Raw genomic sequence first — 27,704 nt, 5'->3', positions numbered from 1 at the left:
AACACGGGGACAGGAACATACACCCCACTCCTGGCCATGGTATGAGCCCACACCAGCTCAGGGCCTGTCTGGGCCATTCAAGAGCTCACAGCAGCCAGTCCCCATGGCTGGGAAAGTGCTGCTGAGGTCACCTCTCATGCTTCCAGGATCACCCCAAGGGATTTTCTGCCGTATCTGTGTGGCTTTCTCTGGCCACTGGGATTTCATAGCTAGGGTTTAGGAAGCACACTCACAGCAGTGACATTTCCAGTGTTGCAAGTGCCCCTTATTCCTTATCACATCCCTGCTATTCCAAGGAAACTTAACCCCGCTGACAGTCATGGAAGCACCACTGCCTGGCAGACCAGAATGACAGGCACTAAACTTTTCTTCCTGTCCACTACAATAAAATTCTCTGGCATCAAGTACTGAGCCAAGGTCTGAAAGGCCAATAGTTCCCTGCACCTTCTCCTGCACAGGCATTCCCCAGACTGCCATCTCCTCCAGTCCTGTTGGTCCTGACCTCCAGGACCGTGGTGGTCATTCCTGGTGGTCCCGGGGCCCTTTGCACTCCCAGCTTTTGTGCAGCCATATTCTCCATGCACAGCTCTGCTGGGAGGCCAAATGGACCTGGCTGGTGCTTTAAATAACTCCCCTCTGAGCTTCATTTCCGCCAGTCTCAACCTGCAGAGTTATTTCTGAGTGCTTTATCATCTCGCAGTGTTTGTGTTTACACACTGTGCACTGGGTTATCAGCTTCTGGGAGACACAATCTCCTTTAATTTCATGTATCTCCCAGAAGCCCAACCTGTTCTTACAGCAGAGCTGGCACCCGCTAAGATTTGTCATTAGCAAACCTCAATGATAAGTTGAACACATCCCCTCCTTTGAACACAGACATCTAACCAGGACAGAATGAGAAGAGGCCTGGCCTGTCTTTACATAAAAACGCAAGAAATCTTCCAAGCAAGAGGCTTTCTCCTTCAGACAGACACTCTTCCCTGTCCTTACACGCTTTTATACTCTGCCTGTAAAATAGACTCTTCTGAGCACAAGCTCTCTTCTAGTTCCAAGAACAGACTCCATATTAGCAGGCACAGCAGCGTGATCTTTCCAGCACCCTTTCATGCTTTCAAGTATTTCCAGCTTCTTCAAAGTCTCCCATTCCAAACCCACCCTGCCTCATCTCCTCACTGCTGCCGATGCCCATGTGAACCTCCATCCCTGAACGTTCCCACATGGAGTTCTGGTGGCACATAGGATGTACCATTTTTTCTATGCCATGTGATCCCCATCCCCTGCTCTGCCAGAGGGTCAGGCAGTCCTGCATCCCGATCCTTCTCTCAGGAAGAGTTCCCACATGACAGGCAGTGACACCCACGGAGCAGCGACAGGCAGTTGCATCACTGCTGAGCCGGTACTGCGCTGCCTCAGTGCTGAATTACAAACATCAACATCCCAGAAGAAACACTTGGCAACAGTTTTAAGACCGGAACTTGAGCAAGCACTGCTCCAGGCAGCTCCCGACCCGCTCGATCGATGGGAATTTCTGGAACTTCAGAGGAGTTCTTTTCAGACACCAACCTCACACATCAGAACTTGAGCCCTGCCTTACTCAGTGAATTCAGCTGCAGAAGACTCAAAATCATCCATGTCCAATCCCAATCCATCGAAGTCCTGACACTCCTGGTACAGCCACAGTGTCCTGCAGGTGTTGGAGCCAACCTTCTGCACCCCACAGTGGGGAAAACCCTTGAGGCCACTGAGGTTCTGACCAAGGCCACGAAACTCCATCCCCACCAATCACTTAGAAATCAGAAGGTGGAACAGGTCAAATACACCTTTCAGTAAATGATATCATTAGTCCATTGCCTTAAGGGCCATGTCTCACCCAGCTTTTTGTTTAGCTCTTTGGCTTTGATGGAGTTTGGTGTACAAATGTGTTTGAAAATGTTCTCAGATCTAGAGGATTTGGTAGGAAACTTGGAAGCTCATCCATGAACGAGAATTAAGATTTCTTTGGCTGGTGTTGAAAGATGCTCTCTAAAAGACAAGTTCTCCTTGGTGACACACATGGATCCCAGAGCTGCGTGGAGGACATGGAGGATCATATCCAAATAAATAACCATGTAATCCAGCTGTCCTTCTACTGAGTTTTCATTCAATATCAGTTTTTTACCAACTATCTGTTAAGCTGAATATCTAATATATTTTCTTGCCACACTTAAGTCAACACATGAGTTATAACGGCAAAATTAATTACTCAGTTTTAAAATAATTATCAATTAATTAATCACTCAAACCCTAAAAAAACCTGTAACTGTCATACTGAAGTGAGAGAAGGGGAAAATCATGTGTCAGATATGAAGTGTGTCTTGATCAGATGGAAGCTGAAGGTCATATCTACCATGTGTGACCAAAAATGTAATTTTCCCCAGATCTGCAATCACACCCCAGCTTTGAGTTCTGACCTAAATATCATATGGCATTAATGATCTTTATGAGATATTAATTATCTTTATAAAGAGAGTATTCTGGTCTCATCAAGATTTTGGAAATGCTAGAATACTGTTAATGTACAGGATAGACTCAATTAATAAAACTCATTAATTTCTGAAATGTTACTTATTCCCACTCATTATCCCCAGTCCTCGGATGGGTGATCTCCTCAGTCAGATAAAATCTTGCCATTTTAAGAAAGTTTTAGGTACAGGGTGGGTTCCTCCCTTGAAGGCATCTCCATGGAGTAACTGGAGATGACAACTGAGCTACCAAGTGAGTGTCCAGAGGATTTCACGAGGCCAAGCTGTGGCTCAGCTGCTCTGCACCCCCTGACCTGGTGCCGAGGGGCACCAGCACTGCCCCCGCGGCCCTGCACCCCAAGGGCCACGTGAGCAACGTTTGCACAGCTGGATCCAATTAGTGGAGCTAAATTTAGCTGCACCACATTCTCCCTCGCTGAGGCAAGGCCAGGATGAGGCAACACAGCCTCGGCTGTACCGGAGCAACTGCAGTTTGTCCTTCTCCCAGCCGTGTCCTGGGACAGCTCAGGCACGAGCTGTGCAACGGGATGAGCCTTTGGTCTGCTGAGACCTCAGAGAGCCCCTCGGTCCTCAGTGCCCTGCCTGGCCCAGGACCCCACAAACAGCAGGGCCAGGAATAGGCTCTGTAAGCCTGGACTCTGAGCCTCCACTCCTGGAGAAGATGCCCACTGTATATTTAGCACACGCAGCATGTGCAGTGGCACGGGATGATTTGCTGACTGCGGAGTCTTATAAGGAGAAAGAAGATGATGCTGAGTAATTTAAAAAAAAAAATCAATGAAGAAAACAAGTAAATACTGACTACCTAGTACTGAGCAAGTCAAGAAAAAAAGCAAGTTTCACAAAACCAAGCAGAAAAAGCTGAATGCAGCCCGTGGAAAAGCCCTGCACTGCTGCTGAGTGTCCATCCCAGCAGAGCCCAGCCGAGGGGAGCGGAGCCCAGCACGTCTTAATGCAGGTCGGTGGAGCCAAAGGAGAGGAACAATTCCCTGCACCTTCATCCACCAGCTGCCTCCCAACGAGCCACTTGGTTGTTTTCCACTGCAGATGGCTTTGGCACCTCTCGGTTTTGTCTCCGTCTGGGTGTGCTGCCAGTTCCCTCTCAAACCCGCTCTCTTCCATCTGCAGCCATGTCAGACCATGCTGTCCTGCTTCCCGAGCCATGAGGCTGCTCCGGTGGGGTGGTGCAGGAAAAGCTGTGTCACACTGTGCCACACACAGGGGAGATCCAATGGACACCAGCCAACTGGGGATGGAAACAGCTCCGAGGCACCATCCCCGCTTGGCCACCCCACTGCCAGGAGAATGGAGTTAAGGACTGTGTGGGGCTGGCACTGCCCAACAACAGCGACCCAAAGCTGCCTGTTCCTGACAGATCTCCACAAAGAGCAGACCCACAACAGCTTCAAAGCCCAAAGGCAATGCCCCCTCTTTGTATCCACCAGTGGTACCCAAGTGGTTGGCAGACTGTGGTCAAGGCCTGGTACCACCAAAGATCCCAGGAGATCTGCACACTCATCCCAGCGCTGACCTCACTCCCAGTTTGGAAGAGGCTCTCTGGAGACACGAGGCATTGACACGATGTGCCATTTAGCTCTCACCTCCGTCCCTCCCGCTGCAGCTTGCTGGTGAGCAGCCACCAGTCACAAATCAATGTCCCCTTTGTTGCCTGGCATTCTTCCTCCCCTCTGCAGGGTTTGCAGGACAGCAATTAACACGTTCTTTTTTTCTGTGTGACTCCTCTTTATCCAACTCACTTATAACCAAAATTCTCTTCCTCCTTACAGGTGCACGACTTGTGCAATTTCCCTCTCAGTCAGCTTCCTGCAAGAACTGTTCACATCCCTTCCCTCTGCTCTTGTGCTGAACAGAATTGGTAAACAACCCTTATATTATGGATGTCACATCTATTTTCCATCTAGCTTCATTTTATCTTTCTTGAGTGGAATGTAATAGAGGCCATATAATTTACAAAACTGTTCCCCTCCTGACCCACCACACTTGTTCAATTCCTCAGAGAATGAACAGCACTGGAAAATTTATACCTCAGCCCACTCCAGAGTTTGTGTTTGGGGCTATATTTGTAAGACTGTTTTCGTGTTACCTGCTTTCATTTTAAGAAATGGATCTTCTAACTCATTTCTTTCAAAGTGTGCTAACTTCAGTAAAGAAAAAGTATTTCTCTCCCCAGTCTGACTCCTCTTGGACTCTGACAAGGTGTTTTTATTCAGCACTGCCCATCCAAGGACAGCCTGCAGTCACATCCTACAGCACAGTCCAAGCATGGATATACCATTTATCTGCTTTTCTGTGCCCAAGCACAAACAGGTTCCCTTCTCTTCACAGAAACATAAGTATCGACCACCTTATTACCGTAAGAAAACCATTTCCCTGTTCTGTATCCAGCCACTGCCATAAGTAATAATACTTTGCCATCCACAATTCAGGACAAATGATTCCCAAGACATACTACATTGAATTATCCAACTACAGCCTGGTTTGTACGTGTCCTCCTCCCTCCTGCTAGCACAGACCTAACCACATGCCATAGCAGATGTCAAAATAATCTCAAATACTCACAGATTTTTCTATTTACCCAAACAAGCGAAGCTTCAGTTTTCTAGACAAAGTCCTCAACACTCCCACTGACAGCAGTGGGTTGGCTCTGTGACCACATCTGATGTATTTGGGAACACTGAGTAGGGATTGTCAGCACTTCCCAGTATCTGTATGAACATAAACTGCAAACGGATGCTCTGCTGGAACACGGCCCCGAGCGGGGCAGCACCTGTGCCAGCAGGAAGCTCTGCTGCGACAGTGCTCACGAGGAGCTCATTGCTCTGATCGTGGGGATATGATCCTCCTTGAAGAGATGGGAGCAATTTTCTGCCTACGAAACAGTCTCCTTGTGGCAATTCAGAGCAGGAACGTTGTCCAGCAGTGAGAGCCCCAGATGCCATGACACACCTGGCCCCCCCATGGCTCCCGGCACGGACCCACGGCTCCTTACCTCGAAGCAGTAGTCTTGTCCCAGGATGCTACTGTGGACTGGCTTGATGACCACCTCCTCCTCCATACTGAGATCCAGAGCCTCAACAGCACTACTGGGACTGAGCAAGGACTCGTGGGAGCGCGATTCTTTCAGCCTCGGCATTAGATGGGATCTAGAGGAAAAATGGAATGGTGTCAGTGGATGCTCTCCTTCCCACAGAAACTGTTCAGTCCATCTGTTAGCAACAACTGCAGAATATTCCTGGGACTTTTTTGCCATGAAATAACCCAGGGCCCTGAAGAACAGGGCCTGCTACACTGTCTCATTTGTAATTTCTATTACAGGCTGTATGAGCAGTAAAACAATTTTTCCCAACTCCGATGCAGCCAGGAGTCGGTTATTAGAGGTTTGTAGGCTGTGGGTCTCTGCACAGCTGAGTAAGTCTCTAAATGGCCACCACATCTGCTGAGTGAGACTTCCCAGGTGTGGTGCTTTGCAGTATGGGCACATCAGGGAGACTAGTTGGCCCCAACACCCACTGCTGTCTCATCAGCACCACCAGGTCCTGCAGCCCCTGGTCCCAGAACCTCACCATCTCCAGCACAGGCACAGCCAGCGTTGGGATCCACACTCTGTAACCAATTACCCGAGGGCTCGTGTGCTCTCTCCCATTGTTACCCACATCCCGGGATGGGGACAGGGTGGAAAATAAGGCCATGATAGCCCTATCGACTGATCTAAATGCTCTGGAGTCCCACTGGCAGCATTTAGCAGCGGGGAGCCCACAGACAGCGAGCAGAACACCATTTTTGAGACAGCCAATACAATCAATGGTGCTGTAACTCTTAAAGCAAAACCAGAGAGCTCAAGGGGGACAATAAAAAAAAAAGAAAAGAAAGATAATTAAGTAGTCCCAGGGAAAACACAGCAAAACCAGGAAGTGGCAGGGGAAAAAATAACTCGAGAAAAGGGAGCAGCTGCTTTCTCTATGGCTTGCACCATGTTAGATGTTCCTATGCCAAAGCTCTGATCCTGGTAACTCTGACCTTTAAAACCCCTGACAAGCACTTTAGGGGCTTCCAAAGAGACCAAGTGTCCCTGTCTACAAAGAGAGCATGACGCCTTCTCCAAAGGCATGGAAGGACAGCAATAAGAGGAGTTTGTGATATTCTCAGCATGGTTTCTCATGAGCAAAACAACAATGCTCCCAGTATACTCCCCGGATTGCTCTGCTCTGTGTGTTGAGTTTTGTTGTTCTCCAGAATAAAACTGACCAAAACAGAGAGAAATGTCAACAGTGCATGCAAAATTCATCGCTTCCAGTGAATGACACGCCAGGCTGAATCTAGAAAACAGCCCAAGGAGATTCTAAGATAAAGGGCAGCAGAAGATAAACAGGTGCTTCTCTAGATTTGCCATTAAGATTCAGGCCATGGATGAAGCCCCAGGTGCTAACAGAACTGCCTGCAGCTGGTTCTCTGGCTCAGCATGTTAATTGGGCAGCTCTGAGTGCCACAGGCCACCCTCCTGGCCAGCAGCACCACAGGACACCCAGCCTGGGGACACAGGGCCCGAGGGCTCCGGGACAGTGCTGTCCCCAGACACCTCCCTGCACCCACCGAGGCACCAGCCAGGACCAGCTGTGGTGGTACCTGTAGAACATCTGCAGAACAACCACCACCACATCTTTCTGAGGGGACAATCCCCAGCCCTCAGGCATTAAAAGCCCGGGGCTGGCAGAGCCCTGTGCTGGATCAGAAGCCGCAGCTTCCCAGCAAAGGCTCTCTGTGCCATTAGCGATTCTCTCAACTGCCCACTCACCCCGTATCTCTATGGTGAATAAATTGATCTTTAGGAACCCAGCACAGTCATTTCCCAGTACTTTGTGGCAATTTTACACTATTTTCACAGAAAAGGGTCCCTCTCCTTTTCCTCTGAATGGTACTGTAAATTAACTCTAATACAGGCAGACAGATCAAGTTACCTCAGAATGCTGAGTGCAGAACCAATATCCAGCAGCTCAAGAACTGACAATACAGACTGCTCACCCAGTCCAGATAAGCCCTGAATCGAGGTATTTATGGTAAATCTTATTTCCATATTTTTAGGATGAAATTAGAAAAGGTAGATAACCAAGCTGCAGTTGGTTATTTACTTGCATTCTTGTGTAGACAAATATAAATACTGATAATCTAAACCCACAGCTCAGGACTACATACTCTCACACACATACACGTACATCACTGAGCTGCACTGCTTCATGCTGGCCTAGGAATTTTTATTAAAATTAAAACAAATCAAGCCTATTTTTCATTTAAAACTACTGCAGCTGCAAGGCCACGGGTGGGAATGCAGATGTTCAATACGAAGGATTACCGGGGGGAGATTCTCAGGACATATTATGCTCTCACCAGATTCAGCAAATGTGTATTTATATCCCTCCACACTCTGCCGGAGGCCTCTGGGAATCCTAAAATTAACGGGACTTTTTCAGGGAGGTTATTTGTCAGGTTCCTGCCTCGGCAGGACCTGCTCCCACAACATCTCTCCCACTCCTGAGCGGCCGATGGGATCCGACCCAGGTCAGCAGCAGACACATTTCTCACCAGATGCTGCCTCTGTGCAGAGGGAGCGCTGCAGGTCTCAAACCAGCCCTAAAAACCCAGCATCTGTCTCTGTATCGAGAGCTAAGTGGGGAGATGTCATTAATTAGAGACTCTCCTTGGAAATCTTGGTGGCAGGGACGAGGGATCTCTGCCAGCTCAGCCCTGGCAGTGCAGGATGAGCAGAGCCCCCTCCCAGGGCTCTGTCCCATCCCATCCCCCATAGCTGGCCCCAACACTACTGACTTAAGCCAGAGCAGCCCAGCACAGTCTGGGGTGGGCTACAAACACCCTGGAGGAGGGTTACATAGCACCTGATTCAAGGGTTCTTGCATTTTAATACCTGTTCCAGCGCAGAGAGCACTCCTGTCCCTCAGTGACATGGCACTTGCAGCAGGGGCCCATGTACTGGAAGACGTTTGCCAGTCCCACAGACAGGGAGAGACCATAAGCTGCTTTCCTGACTCCAAGAGCAGCATCCATAGTGACAGGGATCCCAGAGTCCCTGCAGACCTGTGCTCCCCGTTAGCCATCCCACTCCTGAACAGTCAGACACAGCTGGAACACCATTTGCCCACGGTGAACACACACTTTCAAGACGACAGAGGTACTTGGTTCAAATTCACGTCCCTGCCATCACTGCTCAAGACACTGCCTGTGGGGCCATCCAATCTCCTGCTCCAATAACTCACTGTGTATTCCAGGTCCTGTCCTGCTTTACATCAGCTGATCTAATTCCAATCCTACACCTTTGTTTTAATATGGTGGGAACGGCCAGCTGCCCAGAGCCATCTCACAGCAGGAAACCCTCTTTCCAAACAGCACATTCTGTTCTTTTTGCCAAGGGCCCTTTTTTAATCCCTTTCTACTTGCCTAAAGTTCAGTTGAAATGAAGGGGGGAGGAAAGAAATCTCATAAAAGACCACATTAGTTCTAAAGAGAAATAACATTACCGCTACTGGCACTGACCTGGCGAGTCCCACAGAGCAGCAGCCAGTCTCTGGCTATTAAAGAAAGAGCTTTGCTGCCCGAGAGCAATGAGAGAGGATTGTTGTGCTAAATAATAAAGTCATAAAACATTACCATGTGAAGGGATGCATCCCCTCTGTCTGCACCCTCCACAGCCAGCAGAGTATCACCAGGCTGTGACAGCACACCCAATCCAACCAGGGCCATGTGGACTGCAGGGAAGTGGACTTGGAGAAACAGGCATGGAGGGACAATCCATCCTCTCCTCATACAACTCCAGTGCTGGGTTTTGAGCAATGGAGGGAGCAAACAGGGCCTCAAAGAGACAACCCTACTGGTTCTCATTTCACAGCCTCACCTGCCTGAAGCCACCCAGCTGCTGCTCCTGTGGTTTTATGATGAAAACCTTCCTGGCTATTTTTGAGAGGCAGAAACAAACAGGGAACCTGGCTGGGTAGCTGCAGAGGCATGGAGCAGACACAAAATGTAACACTGAAACATGAGGAAAAAACAAAGGGCCTTTCTCAAATCTCCTACTGTTCTGCTCTGAGAGCATGAGCAGGTCGGGGAATTCTGAAGGAAGCCCAGGCACTAAGCTGAAGATGTCCCACTAACACCAGCTGCAGAGCCAGCACTGTGAATGCCTCCCCAGTGTCAGAGGGATCTGATCTCCTAAATTACAGGTTTGACTCTGTGACACGTCTCCTGGGCAGGAAAGGTTCCCTGTGTGCAGCTTTTCAGGCTGGCAGTTCTGTTCTGTGACCAGCCAGGAGCAGGTTCCGTAGGGCAGCCCTGACCCTCTCCCCTGCACACGCCCACTGCAGGGGGTCCTCCGTGCCCAAATGCAGCAGCACAGACTGTCAGATCCACATGCAGCACAGACAGAATTTAAATCTGTCTCCAGCCCAGGGATTAGGGGTTTGTTATGACTGAGAACAAAGTGCACAACTCCAGTAAATTGATTTGCAACATCAGATGGGAGAAGGATTTTAGCAGCCGCAGATGGGAGTAAATCACCCTCTGCCAGCCCTGCCCTGTGCCCGCTGTCCCACCTGAGCCTCACTGCTGCTGGGTCACACTGGGAACACGCTCTGCAGAGCCCAGACTGCTCCCATGGCTGCACTGCTTCCCACTCTCCTCCACAGCAGCTCTCCCCAGGGCTCGGCAGCAGCACCCGGGTGCCGACTTCCCGCTGACCTCAAGACCACTGCTGGGAATTCTCATCCCTCCCTCCCCTGTGCCTCATCCTGCTTCAACCTAACAAATAAATATAAAAGTGATGTTATGGGAATAGCCATGAACAACAGCACAAGAGTACTTGCATGCTTCCAGAAGATGAAGCGTATTTTTTTTTCCTGTAGGAGAGGACGTGGGGATGAAGCCTCAGCACGCAGCAGCACATCCTTCTCCGTGTTTTGCTACCCTGAACTTTCTCCTGCTGTTTCCTGAAGTCCAGCTGCTGATCTCTGCCTGGGAAATGCTGCTCATCGCACTCATGATGGGAACCTGGTGTTACAGGTTACCCTTACTAATGCAACACCTTCCCTGAGCAACACAAAGGACATGTAATTAAACTTATTAATGCCTGCCCTTGTTTTTAGACTGTTCTCAGTTTCAACCGGCAGCAGGATTAATTACATTCAAAAGGACTCTGTCAGCTCATACCAGATTCCAAACGTTGTTTTTGCCAGAGCAAACCTGAAGAATGATTTTAACCTGTGACATTCACCTGAGCGTGGCTATTTGTTTGTTTAACAACGTGCCACTGGGAAGTTTGTCAGTACAGCCAGCAAGGGCAACGACAGCATTTGTGATAAGCTCTGAGGAACTGCAAAAGCAAGGGAAGGGCATCAGGAGCAGGATGCAAAAGGTGATCAGAAACATACCTGTGTTTCAATCATCAAAAATGTTGTTAGGGAGCTCAGGAACCACCTTCTCTCTCTTTCCCATGAGAACAATGCCATCAACACGTCGCTTTTAACAGAAATCAACACTTATATAAGAAAATTACCTTTTCTTATTACATCAACCTAAACCAGCCTAAACAGTGCTGGATCTGAGGACATCTGATGCAAACAGCAGTGACAGATCCACCACTCCAGTTTGGAGCCCGAGCCACAGCACAGCCCTGAGAACGACTCGTTCCCACAGCACCGGCTCTGGAGCGAGCAGGGCCCCGAAAAACACCTGGGGCACGTCCATGGCAGCAGAAGCGCAGCCGGGATGTTGTGCTGCTGTGAGCACCGAACCAGAGCCCCAGAGCCCCCCGCTCCCTGCAGCACCCCCGGGGTGCTCCCAGCTCCGCTCCGGGCTCACAACCTCCCGCGCTGGGAAGAGGGTGGGGACGGAGGGTTTGATTTTCATCACCGAAATTTTGCGTAACACCAGCCTGGAGGCGGAATCCGGACAAGGCGGCAAAGGCGAGGCAGGATCCGTCCTGCTGGACCAAACCACACGGAAATGGAGCCGCAAGGCCCATCCCCGCACCGCGGCTGCCCAGGGATGAAACGGACGCTGAAAACAAACCGCGAGCACACGGAGCGAAGGGACGGACACCGCCGGGCCGGGCCGGGCCGGGATGGAGCGGCTCTGCCAGCGCCGGTCCCTCCAGCGCGGCGGCCTCCGCGCCCCGGCCCCGCTCCGCGCCCTCCGCCCCGCCCGGCCCCGCCGGGGCCGCCGTGCGGGACCAGCCCGGCCGGGGCGCGGGGAGTTCGCCTGGTCCGCGCAGGAGCCGCGCACACCCCCGGCACCCCCGCACTCACCCGCAGGGCCCGGCCCCGCCGCGCCGCCGCCGCACCGCCACCGCCGCCCCGCTCGGGCTGGGCCATACCCCGCTCCCGCCGCCGCCACCGCGGGCGGGGACCCCCGGCCCCGCCGCCCCCGGCCCCCGCTCCGGGCCGGCCCCGCCGCCGCCCCGCCCCGCCGCGGCCCATTGGCTGCGCTGTAGCTGGGCAGAGCGCCCCGGGCCCGCCGCCCCCGGAGCGCGGGGGTTCCGGGGGCATCGCCGTGCCCCGCGAACGGGGGGTCCCGCCTCGCCCTCCCGGCGGCGTCCCGTGCCCCGCGGGGCCGCCCCCGCCGGCCGCGTCCCCGAGAGCCGCTCACCCCGCTCCGCATCCCGCCTGTCCCGCCCGCCGCCCTCATTCTGCTGTGATGAACCGCGGGGAAAACGCAGCTCTGCGGGAAGAAAGCCCGCGTCGTGCAGCCGCTGCCCCGCAGCGTCCCCCGGCCCGGCCCGGCAGCGGAGGGGAGGGACGGCACCGCCCGCCCGCCCGTCCCTGCCCTCGGCCGCGCTCCGCATTCCTTTCCCGTTTGGGAGCCGAGTCACTGACCTTTGCAGCAGCGCGATCCACAGCAGGGAGTAGCGCCTGCAGCAGCAGCCGGCGGCCCCTGCGTGAGCCATGGTCCGCACCCCGCGCGGGGCCAGCCCGCATCGGCGCGGGGCTCAGCGCGGGGCTCCCCGGGGGGCTCCGGGGCCGGGCGGCCTCAGGGAACGCGGCGCCCGGGGCGGCAGGTGAGCGGCAGAGGAGATGGGAGGCAGCGCAGAGGAGAGGGGGAGGCTGCACGGCATGGTCCCACTGTCCCGACTGCCACCATCCTCACCCAGCCCACGCCGACACGTTCCCAGAGCCAGACTGCTGCTGTCATCCTGGCGTATTCAAATGCCTCCATTACTCATCAAGAACAAAGTAGGACTATCTAGTAAATGAAAAACCACCACATGGCACTGTCCCCTGCCTCTTACTGATGGCTGCTTCCTCTTCCACTTTTCAAAGGCTAGTGTCCATGTCTGCAGCAAGGCATTAATCCTCCAGCTCATGTGAGGCGGCTCCGGATCAGCAGAGAAAGCCGACACCTGGGCTGCAAACGCTGGTCAGCATTGGAGGGGAAAACGAGAACAGAAGTAAACATCCCCAGGTGACAGCAATACTCGGGGTTCCTCCACAGCACAGGAGAAGGAAGCAGGTCTCAGAGTGGGAGACGGGCAGGTCCTGCCCGAGGCAGCAGGTCCGAGTCTCGCCTCCTCCTGGGACTCACAAGCTGGATTCCCAGCCGGACCGTCCCTCCAGGCAGCAGCACCGTGCACGGCGGTGACAAACAAGTCAAAATTCGCAGGTTCTCTGCCCAGTTCCAACACTAACTCCCTGCACAGCCTCACCCATGTGCCTTTCCTCCTCAGCCAGGGAGGGGGCCATGACCCTCTCACCTCCAAAGGATCCAGAAAACATGAAGCAGGATTACTGCTGGGCTTCACTAACAAGGAGCTCTGCCTGTCACCTAAAGCCAGTAGGGTCCTTCTTCCTTCCAAGGCAAACCAGTCCCCACCACACTCCGAGGACAACGGCACCAGCTCACCAGCCAGGCTGGCAGCAAAATGCCCAAGTCACTGCCTGTCCCACCTTGCCTCCTTAGCAGAGAACATCCAGACCCCTTCCCCTTGCAGTCTGCAAACAGCGCTCTGGATTTAGCACATTTTGCCTCATTTTTGCCTCCCCCCATTCCGCCCGCCAGTGGTTTGAAGTTTTCTCACCCTTTCCTGGCAGATGCCATGCAGAGAGACAAGCTCGCTGTCCTTGATCTGCTTTTCAGGGCTTCTATAAAGTAGGGCACCAGCATCAACCCAGCGTCAGGTTTTTGATACATTGCTGGAGTAGCCAAAAATAATAACAGGCGGCTTCAGTCAATCTTTTCCTTCTCAAATCTGCAGCAGCAGCAGCACAGGGGTCCTTTGTGTGGCAGAGTAAAAAAGATGGTGCATGCCAGACTGCAATCCTGGTCAGCAATCCAGAGCCATTCCTGCCCGGATCCGGGCTCCCCGCAGCTCCTGAGTCCTGCACGTGGGTCCTCAGCACGGAGCTCTTGCCTTGTGGGGTCCCCTCTCCCAAGCCATCCGTGTTTTGCTCTCCCTATTTCCTTTAGCACTTTATCTCCCGGGCTGCTGTGAAACACTAAGGTCAAGTTACAGTTTTACCAAGCCTTTTATCTTTCTGGCAAGGCACGAAAATGCAGAACCTGAACTTTGGAACGAGCCCTCGCACCTGCAGTGGGTGGAGAGCGGAGCAGACCCAAGGCAGTGGGAGAAGGGATAATCCAGGTTCTCTGCAGCCCAGCAGTGGAACTGTCTGTTGCACGTTGGGACACTTTACTAGGAGACTCTGGAAGGAAGTGCTGAACCCAACAAACACGTGCTTTGGCCTGTGCCCCCGCAGGAAGCCAGCTATCCTGGGAACTGTGGCAGCTCCAGCTGACGTAAGGACCCAGCACGGCTCTGCTGCAGCTTCCACATGACAGCAAAGACCAGCAGGACCCAGCCAAAGAGCTCTGTCTGCTGGGAACTCCCCAGCTGAATTCCCCCTGTCCCCAACCTCAAATTCCAGACGGTTTGTGCAGGACTGGGACACGAGCCAGGCATCAGGGGATGAAGTAAGGTTTGACCTTGGAGCCCCTGTGCTCTGTGGGTCTGTTGTGCTGCACATTGATTCTCCACACTCTCACCTTGGTGAATGACAACTGTGTTTTCCCAAATGTTGGGAAGTGCCACTGCACCCCTGCCCCATCGATCCCGCTGGGCTTGGGATGGTGTCTGTAGCACACAACCTTCTTGGGGCTCCAGGCCTGGAATGCATAGACCATTCCTTGCCCTCTCCCTCTCCACAGCCCCTGGACTGAATACCTGTGTGTGGCTCAGGAGGTACAGGAAAAAGCCAAAACTCTACAGACCAGGGCCCTGGGGACCACTTTGTCCCCTTCCCCAGGGAGTGCCAGGCAGTGAAGGAACCACATCCCACTGACTCAGTGTTCAAACACTGCTGCAGGGAGCATTACTGCCACTGAGAAGAAACCTGTGTGTCAGAGTCTCAGCTCCTTTTATCCAAGCCGGGGCTTATCCAGCTTCCTTCCAGCAAACTCGTGCCTCATCCCTTGCCTGCACAAGGTGATGTTTCCCTGCAGAAACACCTGTTCTCTGTGTTCAGCAGGTGATAACACAGGTGTACGGCACAGCCAGAGCTCTGACAGTCACTGCAGTGCTGGCACCGTCCCTGGGCACTGTACGTGACCTCCACCCCACCCCTTCTCCATATTTGCACTCCTGTTCCTGATGGGATCCCAGCACCCACCCACCCGGCTCACTGCTCAAGAAATGGCATTTGTGAAAGGAAAGCTGCTGTGCCCGGTCACAGGGCAGGTAAACAGTTCCTTCCATGGGTTATTACAGGAAGTTTTCCATTCCCAGTTATTATTTGTGGTATTTGTAGCCTTCTTTTCTTGGGTCATGTTTTCTCCTCTGGTCCCAGCCAGGCCTGGCTGACTCTGAGGAGGATGGTCACAGCTTTGCCTCCAGCAAAGCAACCTTTCCACACTCCTGCCATGTTTACCTTTTGGAGCTATTAAACCCAGATATCTCTCACTTTTTATTGACTGTGAAGCCAGCGCTTTATGCTTTATGACCACGCTGTCTATCACTGGGAAACAAACAATTTTCTAATAACCTCGAAGAGTTAGCACTGGAAGGGATTGTGATTATCCAGATGTATTCTAAACTTACAGTTAAAATCAAATAACTGTTGATGTTGTAAAAGCACTTATTTTATAAAGTGTGAACAATCTCATATTCCAGCATAATTAACATTAAAATACATGGAATTGCACAGCTGGCTGGCTGCTACTGGGTTGCTTCTCAAGCACTGGGGTGGGCACAGTCATTACTGTGGGGTTCTTGTGAAAAACTCCTCAGTGCCTGTACTGCAGCCTATGGCACTGTCAAACAAGGTCCAGATTTCTCTGCAGACATCACTAAATCGACTGTCAGGACTCCCAAAGTTCCTCCATCAAACTGCATATTCCCCCTGTCACTGCCACACAGCCCCACCGTGTCACCTTCACTGCACTCATGGCTGGTTATTTTGTCCTTTGGTTCAGTTTCAGCAAAAAGGTAATTGGAGGCTGAAGGGCACAAAAATTACCCGGGCCTTGCACACTGCAGGAACAACAGCCAGAATAAACCAAGAGACTGGGAAAAGATTTCTTCACGTGCTTCATTAAAACCTGCTCCACGTCCCCCAGAGCTGAGCTGCAGCGATGGGGCAGAGTTGACTCGAGCACCTCTGAAAAATCAGGCACCGTATCAATAATGTTTCCACTGAAAGAATATTTCCTTCTGACTCCAGCCACCTTTTACACCGTGTTTCAGAGCGGCCAGACAGTGGGTCTGACCGGCCAGTTTCTCTTTCTGCTTATAATTAGCTTCACTTTTCCACTCTCCTGAACAAGCATTAGACTTTCCTCTAGGAATGTAATCCCAATCACCAAGAAACCTGTCTTTACTGAGATGCCACTCATCTTTTCTGGGGGTTTTATTTAAAACAGAACATTGTCATTAGCAGCAGATTTTTCTAAACCTTTTTGTGAGGTCCCATTCCTGCAAACATCCAATATCATTCCGTGCGATTAGTCTCGCTTCAGAGACACCACTTAACATTCAACCACAATTTGAGCCAAGACATTTGCAGGAGTCAAGTTTTGAATTTCAAATCTAAACTACAGATAGGTACCAGTGGCGAATGACTTTGAGCCTGACAAACACAAATAGATGTTTTAGCATCTAAACTACATTTTCCTGTGATTTGTCCTTCTGTCTAACAATACTGGCCCGTATAATGGCTTCAGTTTAGTAGGGAAGAGCTGACTTTGAAGGCTGAATTATGTTCTTCAACAAATTGATGTTCTTAAACAGCAACATGCAAAGAAGGAGAAGTTTATAATCAGAATAAGGTTGGGAAAGTGTTATTTTGCTGCTGCTGAACTTTCCCATAAAGAAAAAAGAAAAAGGAAAGCTCAAAGCATTTTAAAGTTTGTTTTGATTGTGTTGTTTTAATCCATAGCTGGCACCAGGATATAAAGCTAATTTCTTCCAATTGTTATCTGCCTTCGAGCCAGATAGGTTTTAGTGTCTTTCAGGGATTTAAAGCACATCCTTCTCATGGGAGCCTTCTTCTCAGATGGAGTGAGAGGCTCACACCCATGAAGCTGGTGGTTTTTCTGTGCCTCTCAGAGCTGTGACTGTGGGAGATCAGTCCAGGCACTGCACCCACTGTCCCCTGCTCTCCCTTGCCTCCGGCACCTCGAAGGAGACAGAGCCCTTGGGAAGACACAGAATATTTCTGCACTCCTGCAGCACAGGGCAAAGGGAAACTGAAAACCTGAAAGGGATGCTGAAGGCAGAGCCAGAGCTGGTGCCCAGTCCCAGCCCGTTCCCTCTCTCCCTGGGCTGGAAGGGAGCTCTGAGCCCCCTTCTGCCAGCCTGGGGCTTCTCCTTCTGGGGTGCTCTCCACATCCAGATACCAACAGAGACCAGGAATACCGACACAGGGACCTCAGCACCTCCACAAACAGCCACATCCATACGAAAAATACAGGTAGGAAGAGGAAATGTTCCCACTGATAACCCTTTTCAGGAATGACTCGTTTGTTTCTCCTGGAGCAGTGTGAGGTACAGCTCTGCACCAAACCCGGGTCAGCCCCAGCGAGCCCCCTGGACCACCCTGGCTCTTACCATTCCAGACTCCATAACCAGGGATTAAACTTGGCAATCCTGGGGTGCACTGCATCACTTCCCCAGCTCATTTTTCTAAGTGCAAGTATCATTACTGCACACTTCATGCAATGCCAAGGGCAGCTACTTCCAGAGCTGATGTAAAAATTGTTATTAAAACTTACAAACTGTGAAAAACTCTTATTAAAAAAAAAAAAAGTCCAAATCCTGGCACTGCCCTAAATTAAATTACAGCTGTGAGCTGCCAGGGGTACCTGGATAAGCACAGAGCCAGGCGTGCGTGCAGCCCTTATCCACAGCCCACACCTGCTGCTCCCTCCTGGAAGTGCCACTGATGAACACCCTGTACAGCCCAGAGGGTTCCAGATAAGGGAGAGGTCAGAGGGACGGCTCAGGAGTGAGGACCAGACTGAACGGGGGTCATAAATGACGACCCCACTTTAAACCTAAAATTAATTTTTTCAATAAATTAGGGCAAGTGAGCTTTCCTCCAGCTCAGACAATGCAGCTTTCCCTGGATATGGGCTGCTGGCAGGAGGAGGAGGAGGAGGCACATGCGCTCAGGAATCAATGCTAATACCCTCAAAAATTAATCTCTGAAAATTGCTTCAATGGAATAGAAACGATTTCATATAAATCTCTGTATAGCAAGAGCTGATAGAGTATCACAGTGATACCTGGAGTAAGTACAGAGAGAAAAAAACAGGTTTTGTCTTTCTGTAACACAGGGTTGGCGTGGCCACTCTGCCTTCGTGTGCCTCAGTCTCCCTGCTGTGGACACGGGCTGGTGCATCAGGGAATCTGGGAAAGCTGCTGGGGTCTGCTGAGAGCTAATCGGGGTTACACAGGGTGGATGTGGCTTCCCCAGGATGAAAACACCAGCTATTCTACTTGAAATGAGAGTCATGGTTTGGATTTCAAGATGCAGCCGGGATGGCTCTCTCCAGGGAAGGGAGGGACGGGCTCTTATCGCAGCCATGGGAGCGCGTTGGACTCAGAATGTGTTTCTGAATGCCAATGTCTGTGCAGATTGTGCCTTCTGGTACCTGCAGGACAAAGCCAGCCATGGTGGCAACAAGCTCTGCAGATCTAAATCAGGCCTCTGAAGAACAAAGTCTCTCAGCCCGGCTGAATAACATATTAATTAAAGGAAGACAATGAGCAGCGTGTCAGCTTTGCTGCTGAGAATTCACCCGGGGAGCTGCAGACCTGCAGCCCCCCCTTTGCTCCACCTGAGCTGTGCCCGTGGGGCTGCTGAGCTTCCAGGGGCTCCAGTTGGTCCTGTGCCCAGCCCACACCTCTGCACAGATCCTGGGCAGGGGACCCAGAGCCGGCCTGCCAGCCACACGAAAAGGGGCAGCAGAGCCATCCAGTGCAGGGCAGTCCAGACCCAGTAGATCTTCCTGACCAGAAACACTTTTTCCCATCCTCTGGATGGGATGTGGATGTTCCTGAATGAGCTCTCTCCATAGATATCTCCACCCTCATCTTCTACACGTGGGAGCCAGAAGGGAGCTTGGCCCAAAGCTCCACACTGGGGAGGGGATGGAGGCAGGAGCAGGGGCAGGGCTGAGCCCCAGTTCAGTAGCTGTACAGCAGAAGCAACTTCCTTTTGTAACCAAGCTATTTTAAATCAATCTAGTCAGACAGATGCAAAGCACTGAGACAGATGCACTGAAACTGGTTTGATCCTTGCCTGAACAGGATTAACTTGCTTCAGTTATTAACCAAATTAAACCCCAGCTCATCATCATTGCAAAAATGACTGTATTTTACACTCAGTTGTGCGGAATTTTTGTAGAGGCAGAACGTGGGAGGATTTTCCTTTGTCGTAGGTGTTCAGGGTCAACAGAGAGCTCCCCCACAACCCAGCCTGGGCTCAGATAAGTCCTTGGGGTAGATCTGTGCCTGTGTCACCTGCAGTTTTACTCCATTCCTAATGTCTAAACCAACACTTTAGGCCATTAGCCTGTACTGATCACAGGAAGAGTTAAAACTATTCAGACACACGAGGAGCCTGAGCTGATGTAAGCAGATTGAGTTAAAATAAACACAGTTGCACAGACCCCTCTTTTTCTGCAGATCCAGCCTGGGTTCAGTTCTTGCTCACAGTCCTGGCTCTGCCTTTTCCACAAAGCCACTGGCTTTGCTCTGTGCTTCCCAACTCTGCAGGGTTAAATCTGCAAAGCAGAACCCAAAACTTTTTGGTTTACTTTCTTCTGAGAAAATGCAAAATGTTTGGATCTGGAAAGTTAGGGTTTAGATTTTATTCTTATATTTAATTTCTTAAGACACCGATTTCCACATTTTTTTTCTTCCTCTGGTGGAATATAAAACCATCATCCAAGAGAGAAGAGCTGACAACCCCCTCTGCCCTGCTGCCCATCCGCTGAACTGCCGCTATTCCAGTGCACTAAACCACTTTTTCTTATCCTGACAGATGCTGAGCTTAGGTCAAATCCCTGGGAATACGTGGGGCCAGCGTATGCTCTCACAAACAGAATTGCAATCTGCTCCTGAGCTGATGAGGCTGCCCTGGATTTACACCAGCGTGGCTCACCCAGGCTCCGTGTGGAGGGTGTGTGGCCGTGGGCACACATGGGCAGCACCGGGGATGTGCCTGCTCTGATCAGAAGTCAGATGAGGTGAGGAGAAAGGACAGAGTGTGATGGGCCGTGGAGTCCCCACCCAGCCCGGTGACATCCCTGTCACCGTGGGGAAGTTTAACCGGCTCAGGCTGCGCCGGCGCCGGACTCCCCTCGGCTGTTAGAGCAGTGATTGACTCTGGTCACACAAGCTGTAAATCCATAAATCAGAACCTGCTGCACTTGGGGAGGCAGCTGACAGGCTGCGAGGTTTAAGTGTCTAGAAAGATTCGACTCCTTCCCTGAGCAGGGCTGTGCTGGCCCAGGGCTGCCAGCTAAGGACTGAACTAGGGCAGGGATAAGCCAGAATGGCCCAAAAAGCAGGAGGCTGAACTCTGGGGTCCAGCTCTGCAAATCCCTGCCCAACATCCACTGCCCTCACTCTGCTGTTCCCAGCCCCTGCCACGCCTCTCCTTGGTCCCTACACCTCTTTTCCTGCCCCAGACTCAATCAGATGGGCACATACAGAGAGGGCTTAGAAGGAAAAACAAGCTACAAGAGCTGCCCAAGACAAAAGTGAGACCTGCAGCATCCCCAGGGAGGGGTAGGGAAGGCAGGGAGAGAGGACATGCAGCACCCCCAGGGAGCAGTAGGGCAGGGAGGCAGCAGGCTCCCACTGGTCCTGGATGGCCCAGATGCCATGGCCAGCACTGGAGCAAGGAAGACAGAGAGGAGAACAGCAGGTGGTGGCCTGGTGGGCAGTGAGGGGGCAGAGCCCGGGCACCTCCCAGCCCAGAGCCAGGCCCAGTGGGACTCACCTCACTCCGGCAGCATGGCCCAGCTGGCTGTGCCTCCACTCCCTGCCAGCCTCCAGGAAAGAGCCTGGGTGCCTTTATATACCATTGCACTGCACCAAAACTGAAAGCATGAAGCGAGTTTCCAAATGAGCAACAGTGCTCTGAACACAGCAAAACAAAGTCCAGGATCCCCAGGCCTCTGATGTCACCATCCTGCATGAGCAGCATAAAGCCTAAAATGGCGTCATAAAAAACTGGGGATGTTTAAAAGTAGGTGCTGTGTGGGCCTGGATTGTACTGTCCTCTCCAGGACAGGACTGACCCCCTGCCATGTCCTGCTGTCCCTGTCACAGGGCAGGGGGCAGAGTGGGATTCATCCAGGGGACCCACAGGCACAGCCAAATGCAGGTGATTCAGCTGAAGCTCCCAAACAATTCAGGTGAAAGAGGAGCTCTTTTCAGCAAGAGCTGTGCCACCTCCCCATCCAGGATCCCACCCCCTGCCCCCCAGACAGGTGTCCCCTGCCCAGGCTGCTGCCCAAGGGTTGTACCCCATGGATAGGTGGGGTACCCACGTTGTACCCCAGGCAGAGGCCACATGGGGTTCCAAGGGATGAATGGTCTTGGGGGACCTCACCCAGTGCCACTTCTCCAGTGCTGCTCAGAAGCAGCAGCCTGGCCATCCCATTCCATACTGGTTTCACACTGTGAGGGGAAAAGCTTCCTTTCCCGTGCTCAGTCCCCAGCATCTCTGCTCTGCCTGGCTGGGTTTGTAGCTCCCTGACTTCATCCTCCAGCCCAGGATAATGCTGCCAGCTCCTGAATCCCAGACACACACACACACACTCCCCCCCAGTCAGACACAGACACACTGGGGACTGGTCCCTGTGGAGCCATCACGTGCAGTGATTCACCCCAGCTCGGGCCCTGTGCATGTGTCAGCGCTGCCTTTCCATGAGGAAATCACAGCCTGTCAACAGGAATTACACCGATGGACCCGGCTGGGGGTGAGTGACAGAGCACGTTCTGTGACTGAGTCACTGCATAACCTCCAGTCATATCTCATTTACAGGGCACAAGGGCGACAGTTCAAACTGCTGGGCTCGGAGCTGGGACAGGGACAGGGGCAGGGACAGGGACAGGGGCAGCACTGGCACAGCACTGACTTCTGAGACAGTGACTGCCAAGGCACAAAAATGTCCCGTGGTTTCTTCACTTGAGAAAAGCACAGGTGCTGAGGGTCTGGCTGGATGATGCAGGGTAAAGCAGGGATAACACAAGAGGATGTTCCCTGGGATGAGGGATTAGTTAAACGCTCTGTGCTCTCCAACCTGCAAAATCCAGATGCACCAGCAGCTGCCACACAGAATATAGGGAATTTGGGAAAAGCTGCCAAGTGCCTTCTCTCTGAAGGGCCCACAATGCTCACATCCATGTTACAAATGATGGGATAATAACTTAGATTTTTTGTTTAAGGATTTTTTTTGTTTAGTTTTAGTTTTTTATAAAGAGATTAGTGTTGGAGGAAAGTTCAGGAAGCTCCAAGTCTGAACACTGTTTTTTGGGAGGAGGCAATAAAAAACGCCTGCATTAGGTTGATGTGTGATTCCTGAGTACAGTCTTGACCTACCTTTGACATGTGGCTTCCTTTATTCCATCCTTTATACACTTTATTACCTTATGCACTTTAAGAAACAAAATTACTTTTTAATTCCTTTGCCTATAGAAGTGTGAAAGCAGCTTCTTCATAAATCCAATGAGACCCCAAGTGGAGCCAGGAAGCCACTTGAGTTGTGCACCATAAACACTTCCACGATGTGAATTAATAAGTCTCTCTGAGGATTGGGAAGTGTGCCACATGCAGCATTTCTGAGTCCACAGCCCTTTTATCTAAGTTGTTTTTTTCCTTTATCCTTGTCTCACTCCATGACAGTTTTGAGATTTTTGGCATCCAAACTGCAGCCTGGCTTGTCAAGCTAAACATCAACAGAGCCTTTATATGTACGTGAGAAATGAGAATAGAGACAAAAATAGTTATTAACTCTGCTTTTAGAATACTGAACCAGCGAAGTGGCTGTGTGCCAGTGGAGGAAGGGGCCTGGAGCAGTTCTGATCCACATCTGTTTAACACTGTCCAGTCGCTCCAGCGGAGCCGCTCCCCGGCACCGGATGGGAGGACTTTCCTCCTCTGCTCTGTTCTGTTCCCCAGCGATGCTGTGTTTGGGCTGTGACCACACTGGCAGGTAGCAAGGAGCACATTTGAAGTGGAAGACCTGGTGCTGCCCTGTCTGCACCCCGGGGAGGGGAGGTGGCTGCTCCTGGAGCACATCAGTGGGTTTGGCTCACGCACCGGGATGGCCCCGCGGTGCAGACCCAGGCACCGTGTGGGGGGACAACACAGCTGAGAAGCACATGCCCAATCCACCCTGTGACACTGGCATGGACCATCTCAGAGCCCTCAGCATTCCAGTGGGAGCCACATCCATCCCTTGGCCCTCGGAGGGCGGGAGTGCTGTGCAGGGACTCTGCTCCCAGCACGGTGACGCTCCCTCCGCCTCAGTCACATCCAGACAAACTGTTTCTCAGAGACCATCCCAGCTTGCTGCAAACACTAAAACAAGTTTGGAAACACTGGGAACACTGGACTCCATTAAAAAGAGGTGCTCCATGCCAAGGCTGAGAGAACAGGAATGTGACCCAGCGGGACTGCCTTGGCTTGCAAATGGCTCATGGACAAAGCTCGCTCTTTCTCCCTTGCTTTTCACCACTGCCAAGCAGGGCCTCGCTCCCTTCATTCTGGCAAGTGTCTTAGGTAAAATGTACAAGAATTTCCCTCCATGGAGTGAATTTTAGAGGAGAAGTTGGAAAATGGTGCTGGGTGACCAGCTGGAGCTCAGCAAAGTGCTGGAGCAAAGTCCTGCAGAACTACTCTGGACGGCAGAACACCTGGCCCAGGACTGCAGGATGCTGCAATACTTACAAGAAATTTTAATTATAAACAGGAATAATGGGCATGGCCCAGATCCTCATCCACTGTGGAGTGCTTTCCCCACACTTTGAAATAAAGCCACTAAAATCAGAGATGTTCAGCACCCATTATAAGACTGCTAAAAACTCCAGCTCCTTTGGCAATTACTATAAAATACTCACAGGCAGTTTTTAAAGGCATTAGTGAGATAAAATGAATAAAAGAAATACTGCTGTTGAGAGGTATGTTAACCATTTGCCTTATCATCCAGCCACTTTATTTTAATGAGGTTTGTTTTACTTCTGATATTTGCTTTGTCACACAGTGCAAGTCTCTGAGTATTTCTGGGTGAGATAAATGACTTTTGAGCAGGTGGGGCTGGGAGTGCTGTGGACTGTGGATGCCAGCCAGGCTGGGCACACTGGAAATGCAGTTGTCACTCATGCCCTGTGTCACTGTGGGCAAGCAGAGCCTCTGCTTCCATCACAACAAAGCTCTGAGGGCTGCAGGTCAGGGGTGTTTGGAGAGAGCCACATGTCGATCCCGCGAGTGGGAGCACAGCTACAGGAGTTTTATTTATGGTGATATTAAATATGCAACAATCATTCCCCAACATCAGAGTAATAAACATCACTGCTCCATCTGATCTGGAATCAGCAAGCATGCTTCTCACATTCACAGGGAGAGACAAAATGCTAAATTATTTATGCTTTGACTATGAACAAATAGAGAGAAATAAGTGAATTCGGTACAATGCAGCAGAGCAGATTCGGGGCCGATTATTGTACATCCTTCAGTCAAAACAGACTCTGTCATTACAATTGTTTCTCCTCCAAAAAAAGTGGGTTAAGGCAGTCTAATTGAGGGATCAGCAGAACAATTTCTGACAAGTTTCTTCAGATCTGACTTCCCATGTACAACCACCGCCCCTCTCAATCCCTGAGTGTTTATCAGGATACAGCACCAGCCGCAGCAATCCCATAGGAAAGCAGGAGCTGACTGACTTCCCAGGACACGAAAAGATCCAGCTGGTTGGTAGGAGCAAATGTATTCCCAACTATCTTTTACAAAACTTCTAAACCAAAACAATCCGATGTGGTCACCGAGCACCAAAGCAGGAGAGGAAAACACAAAATTGGACCATTCTGCCTCATATTTGCACTTCTGATCATGTGACAAACTGTTCAAAGCCAGGGTCAGTCCATCTCCAGTGATTTCTGCTCCACCCTGTTCATGACAGAGTGGAACAATCCTGCAAATGCCAGTCAGGAGTCACAGAGTTGTCACCTGGCCATAAACTGCTGCTGTCTCTGTATATGGGCACAAGTCACAGGACCTGCCCAGCCCTGGGATCAGGCTCCTGGCTCTGGCAGTGCCTCCCAGGGGAGGACAGGCATTCCTGAGCCCTGTCCCTCAGCCAGTGGTCAAAGGGGAGCCCCGAGCCCCCAGCACAGGCTCTGGCCCCGCAGGTCTCGGGGTGTCCTGGTCATACAGGGGGACACGGTCCCCCCACCACGCTGTGCTGGGCTCAGCAAGTCACTGCAAGGACACCAAACACCTTAAATCCAGTGCTTTCATTGTACCTGCACAGGGCTCTCTTATGTTTTATTCAACACTTCCCTGCTCATACAGAAGGCTGAAAGCACCAGCACAGTAATGAACTCATTTATGGTCATTAGAGCCATTAACCAAGGAGGGCTGTGAAGGTTCAGGGCTGTTGTGCAAGGCTGGGGAGCTGCAGATCAAGGGTTCTCCCCCTCATTCCCAGCCCCAGCTGTGGGAAGCAGAGGAGTTCTCTGGATGTGGAGTGCATGGCCCTGCTGAGCCTCAGCCCTGCCACTGATGGATTTTAAACATCCCAGGAAGCTCAGCCATTAAGTGAATGAATCAAAGATACTCCAGAGCTGCACAGACACCTTCCTACTTTCCATATAAATGCAGGATCACTATTACACCTTCCACGCTGCCCTGAGACCTGCGGCCAGAATTAGCCCATGTTTGCCATGCCCCACTGACATTTCAAGCTTGGCAGGTATAAAAATCCACAGGGAAAGTGGTGCAACTGCAGGAGGAATGACAAGAATTCTGGGACAGCAATGCCCTCAGAGCCTGATTTTCAGCAGCCACCTCAAGCCCTCTGCTACCCACATGTGTGTGCGTGTGATAGGGAAGGGGATGAGATGGGAAAGAGGGGATGAGAGCTGTCCTTCAATTTCTCAACAGTTCCTTAACTTAAATCCTTCATTCTGAGTTTAAGTACTAAATCAGGCTCAAGGAAGGAAAAACTTAATTAATCAGAGGTAGCCAAGTTCAAAGTGCGCCTGGGGTCGGCTTTATTACTCCTTCACTTTGGAGGTGCAGGGTTTATGGATAATCCCTGTCTGCTGCAGAATGACAACTATGTGGTGCCTTGTATTATTTCCTGGCAGTAACTAAATTTGAAGGTCTCCTTTCCTTCCACTCATCTTTTTAAAGTTTAATATCGTCACAGAAATATAACCGAGGGCCATATATAGCACAAGGGTTTAAAATACCATGTACAGCCTGGTGACACCATGTACCAGCTCCACACTGTACCTTGCACACTCCCCAAGGCTTTTGATCCCAGTGAAACTGGGAATTACTGGACAAGAGCAAGGGCTGTGTGGTGCCCTGAGATAACAGGCCAAGGAAGCCCACTATCCTCTGCTTGTTGAGTGTCTCCACATCCATAAATCTGCTGCTCAATGCAGGGAACCAAATCATCATAACAAACACTTGATTATCTCCATAACAAACACTTGATTATCCACATGGATAGAATCACTCAGGAATTTAACCAACACCAACAGCCATCAATTACCTGATTAAACAGCAGCAATGCTAACACCATCAAAAGCAGAATCAGGTCTTTGTGAAGCATCCCCGTGCCCACCTCTGCCCAGGGGATTGACCCAATTCCAGAGGGTGGAGGGATGTCACCTGCTGGGTCACCCTCTCTTGGTGCTGGAGTGTGGTGACACTCAGCCTGCCAGGAAAGGCTGAGGGGCACGAGGGCAGGGCACACTCCAGAGTGAGGACGTGAGAGGGACAAGAGCTGCTCAAGCTGCAGGACAGCACTACTGAAACAAGTGGCTCAAAACTGTCTGTGAACAGATTCAGGCTTGAAAATCAGGAGAGGGCCTTTAACAGCTAGAGAAGTGAAATCCAAGATCAGCCTTCCAGGAGGAGGGAGAACGGGGGAGAAAACCTCAGTGATGTTAAGATGGAGAAAGTATGGTTATGAAGAATATTCCAAAACGTGGCCATCAGGAACAGAACAGGTCTGGATCTGTTGAACAAAGAGGTCCCTTCTGGTCACACAGAAAAGGGCCCGGCTGGTCTAATGATTTCCTGAGTCTAATGATTTCTTTGGCACGTACAGAGACGCACAGCCAGTTCCTGGATATCCTTCCCGGAGCTCTGGTGAAGAAGGACAAGTTGAGGCAGAGGTATCCAAGCACAACAGCTGCTCCCAACTCTCACAGCAGCCCTGGCAAGGGAGGGCAGATCAGGACAATCCGGAGGCTGCGGTCATTCCGTGTGAGGCGGGATTGGCTCCCCCCTGTCCCACAGGCAGGAGTGTTCCCACTGCACAGGCAGAGCCCCGTTCCCAGCAGCCCCAGCACGGAGGGCTGCATGGATGGAGGTGGCTGGTCCCCAGCCAGGACCAGGCAGGTGCACTTGGCTCCCCAAGGGC

General features: G+C 51.4%; 1 protein-coding gene across 10 annotated transcripts in view; it reads right to left on the bottom strand.

The window, feature by feature from the left end:
- Positions 1 to 27,704, bottom strand: part of DAB2IP (DAB2 interacting protein) — a 196,069-nt gene that overhangs the window by 34,700 nt on the left and 133,665 nt on the right. For 6 of the 10 annotated variants that reach the window (XM_017810161.1, XM_017810158.1, XM_017810155.1 and 3 more), the window contains one exon: positions 5,533 to 5,686. In XM_017810161.1, coding sequence (XP_017665650.1) covers positions 5,533 to 5,686 — 154 coding nt within the window. Of the gene's footprint in view, positions 1 to 5,532; positions 5,687 to 11,453; positions 11,473 to 11,848; positions 11,886 to 12,188; positions 12,279 to 13,614; positions 14,045 to 27,704 lie in introns of those variants that run through there. The other 4 variants (XM_017810162.1, XM_017810164.1, XM_017810163.1 and 1 more) reach the window with 4 other exon arrangements.

The sequence above is a fragment of the Lepidothrix coronata genome, unplaced genomic scaffold (assembly GCF_001604755.1).
Source record: "Lepidothrix coronata isolate B3197 unplaced genomic scaffold, Lepidothrix_coronata-1.0 Scaffold28, whole genome shotgun sequence".
NCBI classification, from domain to species: Eukaryota; Metazoa; Chordata; class Aves; order Passeriformes; family Pipridae; genus Lepidothrix; species Lepidothrix coronata.
The sequence above is the reverse complement of the archived record's forward strand: the minus strand, read 5'-3'. Positions and strand labels throughout refer to the sequence as shown.